This window comes from Anneissia japonica, unplaced genomic scaffold (assembly GCF_011630105.1).
Source record: "Anneissia japonica isolate Jap-2015-1 unplaced genomic scaffold, ASM1163010v1 scaffold287760_len733007_cov179, whole genome shotgun sequence".
NCBI lineage: Eukaryota > Metazoa > Echinodermata > Crinoidea > Comatulida > Comatulidae > Anneissia > Anneissia japonica.
Window position 1 is genome coordinate 470,337 of NW_022699005.1, and position 4,164 is coordinate 474,500.

General features: G+C 34.6%; 1 protein-coding gene across 1 annotated transcript in view; it reads left to right on the forward strand.

Moving 5' to 3' along the window:
• The window catches only part of LOC117102795 (bombesin receptor subtype-3-like), a 21,586-nt gene extending 17,730 nt beyond the window's left edge, over positions 1 to 3,856 (forward strand). Inside the window, exon 2 of the mRNA XM_033243205.1 lies at positions 516 to 3,856. Coding sequence (XP_033099096.1) covers positions 534 to 1,652 — 1,119 coding nt within the window. The 5' untranslated portion in view covers positions 516 to 533 and the 3' untranslated portion in view covers positions 1,653 to 3,856. The remainder of the gene's footprint in view (positions 1 to 515) is intronic.
• Positions 3,857 to 4,164: the final 308 nt, after the last annotated feature.

Here is a 4,164-nt window from a genome sequence, read left to right on the forward strand (position 1 = left end):
CACTCGCCACTGAGGAAGGACTAGTGTTGTCCGAAAGCTCTGGTTCTATTTCTGGCTGTTTACTTACGTTTACTTTTTAGCTGTTGCTTATCATTTTTGTATCTCTACTGAGATCCAGCCATTGTTTCCCACAGCATTGTTGTTTTCCAGTATTTTGCCTTTTAATCTATATATATAATTACATATATTTTTTGTAAAGCATTACCGCAAGGTGGTTAGATTTAATATTTATATAGATTTGATTTAGATTTATTTAGATTTTATAATTTACGTTTGCGAAGATACTGCCTTGTCCAAATTTAAATTGCTTAAGACGGCCGGGCATATCAAATATATCTCTGCACGTCTGTGCGTGTGCTTTGAGTTGTATTGAATTAAAAAGATGATAATATACTTTTTTATAAATACGTTTTGTCCTCATACGTTTGTTTTTCTAAGAAAATTCTATCATCTTTAATTATCACTTGTGTTTCTCCATACCAAAATTACTAGGCCTATCATTTTCTTTTTTCCAGGAGTTGTTAGCTACAGCGATGAACGACAGTGAATATGAATCTTATTCCAATTACGGAAATGAATACGATGCTTCGCCTTTACTTTGGCAAGTATGCATTAATGTCATGGAGTTGATATTTTTAACCATTGGAATATTTGGAAATACGTTGTTGATCATCATCATTAGCGCAAACAAGACCATGCGAAGCGCCCCCAACTATTTGCTAGTTTGCTTAGCAGTTGGCGATATGTTGCTGCTAACATTAGGTGTTCCTGTTTTTGTGCTGATGAGACACGCCAAATATGTGGAATTTATTCACAACTCTACTTTTGGCTGTAAGTTTATACACGGCTGCCTTGTGGTTGCAGAAAGCGTCTCCATCGGAACTTTTACCGCCCTCAGTGTTGATCGGTATATGGTTATTCGCTACAGGATTTCGAGTTCCTCGAACACGCAAAGCTACCGTAAATATATTTGTATCTGCATTTTTATCTGGATTGTCGCTTTGTTGATTGGCACACCCATATTCCATCAAGCGTATGTCGAATCATGGGCATTTTACAATATGACTACTTGTTATCCGTATGAAATGTATTCAACGTTTGCAAAAGCATATCAGGTTATGCTTGCAATTTTTCTATATATAATACCTCTAATGCTAATCTTAATTTGCTATTCGAAAATGGCGTTTATTTTGATGACGAGCATACGGACAAACAATGTCATAAGCCAAGGCTCCGCCCCAGATGCCATGATGAGAAGGCGTTATTTGGCGCGAAGTGTATTAGTCATGATACTAGTTTTTGCCGTCTGTTGGCTTCCGTGGCACGCTGCAGAAATCGTGAGGCAGTTTTTTGCGTATAACAGTTTTGAAGTACAAAGCCACATATGGGTTATTATAAAAGATATTAAGTACTTGTTGATCATTTTCAGTGCAAGTGCTAATCCTTTGGTCCTTTTCACTGTCAGTAAACAGTTCCAGAAGTATCTTAGGAGATATTTCTGCTGTAAAAAATCATTAACTTTCCACAGTAAACGATCAAAATACACCAGCGGAAAATCATCTGACAATAATTATACATTGGTGCCAGCGAACAGAAAGATACACGAAAAAGAACCAATTCGAAGTTCTACTACAAGCACTACAGTGTTGTGACATGGCATGTGCTGTTGGTAATAGAAGGATCCAGCTGTTATGCAGACTTATCAGTGGATAAAACTAAAGTGCCAAAGTTTGTGGACCTGGAGCAAGAAAAGTAAACACCAGAAAAGGACCTTATCACAAATCACCTTCTTTTGAATCTCAATTGAAACTATAACATTGAGATGAATTCGAATCTGAGTTAATGGCTGTACGACAAGTTAGTGTGTATACGATCAAATTATGAAAAATTATTTTCATGGTGTATAATGTAAAATGTTCATGTGACACATACACAGTTGACCTGGCGACATAAGGAATTTAATGACCGGGCGGGAGAGTACATGATTCGTCTTATTTTTGCTTAAAGTCATCAAACCAAAGTAGCTGTAGCAGAACCCCCAAAAGTCCCGAGTAAACACCTAAAAAGTAGGCCTACCACTGTGGCACTTGTATAGAAACGTACTTAAAACAAAAGAAGTTTGTAAGACAATAGTCCAGTAGAATAGACCATCTGAATTTGTCAACGCAATGCTGAAATGGATGTTACGTAATCGATAGGGAAACAAGGTTAAAAATCACACTAATTCTCAATTAAGCAACCACGTAGTGAATAATTTGATCTGTTGTTATTGATATCTTGTATTTGCAGTGCATCGAGAACTCGTTGTTCCATGCACGTGCATGAAAAAATCATATAAATTCCCAAAGAAGCCCCCAAGTACATAATAGGCATCAGGAGGTCCCGAGTTCAAATCCAGGTTGTGTGACAACTTTTTCTTTTTTTTTCTCGCTTGCAGATTCATTCTTTTTACTGATATAATCCGAAAACAGTTTTAACGTTATTCTCTGCACAATGATTACAGGTATTTGGCAAATGACAAAAAAAAGGGGGCAAGCCGGATTATGACCAAATAATTATTACTATCAATGAAAAGTAACAGATGGTAATGCGACCACGATTAAAGACAAAAACAGCCTCCATCGGGACTGCTTGAACCCAGGTCATTACACTGGTGAATATGTCAAGCATTTGTGTTTTAGTGGCATGACATTTAAAATGTAAGCTAGTGTAAATGTAGCTTGGTGGTTAAGATACCTGCCTTCCAATCCCAGACTCCTGGGTTCAAATCACGCGACAGCACAGGATATTTTCTTACGACTAAATAAACATCTCCACTTTCTAAGCCCCGAAATGGGACTTATTTTATAATGCATCTTATTATTATTATTAGGCCTATTATTATTATTATTATTATTATTATTATTATTATTATTATTATTATTATTTCCATTTCGTTTATTTAAGAGGGTCCCTGAATATCAACTAAGCTGAAAGGATCACCCTCTATAAATATAATGTAAAAAGAAATAAGCTCGAGTTTGAGTAAATACCGTATGAACGTTTGTATGTATATAATGTATTAAAGAGTAAGACCTTTCTATATTCCGTGTAAAGTATCTGTAAAAAAAATTAGTTATATATTAAAAAAAAAAAAGCATGATAGTATACCAGAAATTTTTATAAATTGTTTATTCGTGTTGTACACTTTCAGAAATAGGGGACGTATACTTTTACACTTATAGCCTACTGAGCTTATAATTGCGAGTGCCTCTGAAAATGACAATAGGCTTTAAGCTCTAAAAAGAAAACTTTGCTCCATATCATCAGATCAGAACGGCAAGCCCATGTGCCCAACATAATTATAAATTGGCTCACAAAGTATGACTTGGATTTGCTGTTGTTTTTCTAGTGACATTTCGCAATTGATCAACTGGCGCACCTTAATTTGGATGAATAATTAATGTAAAGATTTTAGAGAGAGGTGTATGTCTAAAATGTCTGATTTCATCTATTTGGTTCTTAATGAGCTTTTCAGTGTTGTAATTAATTAAGTTACAGATATTATGGCAGAGAGGTATGTGCTGAGACCCATCAATTAGTAGGAAGAGTATTTAAAATGAGTGATAATAATGATGGACTTAGTCTATTCAAACAATAATTGTGATTTACTGATTAAAACTGTTTATGAACAGATTTTGAGACAGTACACTTTAAAATGAGAGTGAACAAGACAATTAGGGGTATAATTTTATTTAGGCCGTAAGCACTACCAAAAGACCATACGAAATATATGAAGAAATGTAATATTATAAACATTGATATTATAAACATTGGCATTATAAACGTTGACAGTAAATAAACTTAAATATTAAAATTCAGCAGTCCGATTGCTTACTTTGTTTATCTGGAATACTGATTAGGCCTATACTTTATATTTTCTCTATAGATTAATACATTTAATAAATTTAAGTAGAACTGTATAATAACTACCCCTTACGCCCCACTTGAAACGGTGGTCTCGAATTGGAGGGCAAACAGATTATGCAACTGCCCTGGCCCAAACAGAAAAGAATACTTTCAAATGAAGCAATAGTGAAAACCTTTAAAAAAAATAATAATAATAATTTAAAAAAAATCACAAGAACCCAATCCTTAAGTAAAGAATTGAAAACCGCAAGACAT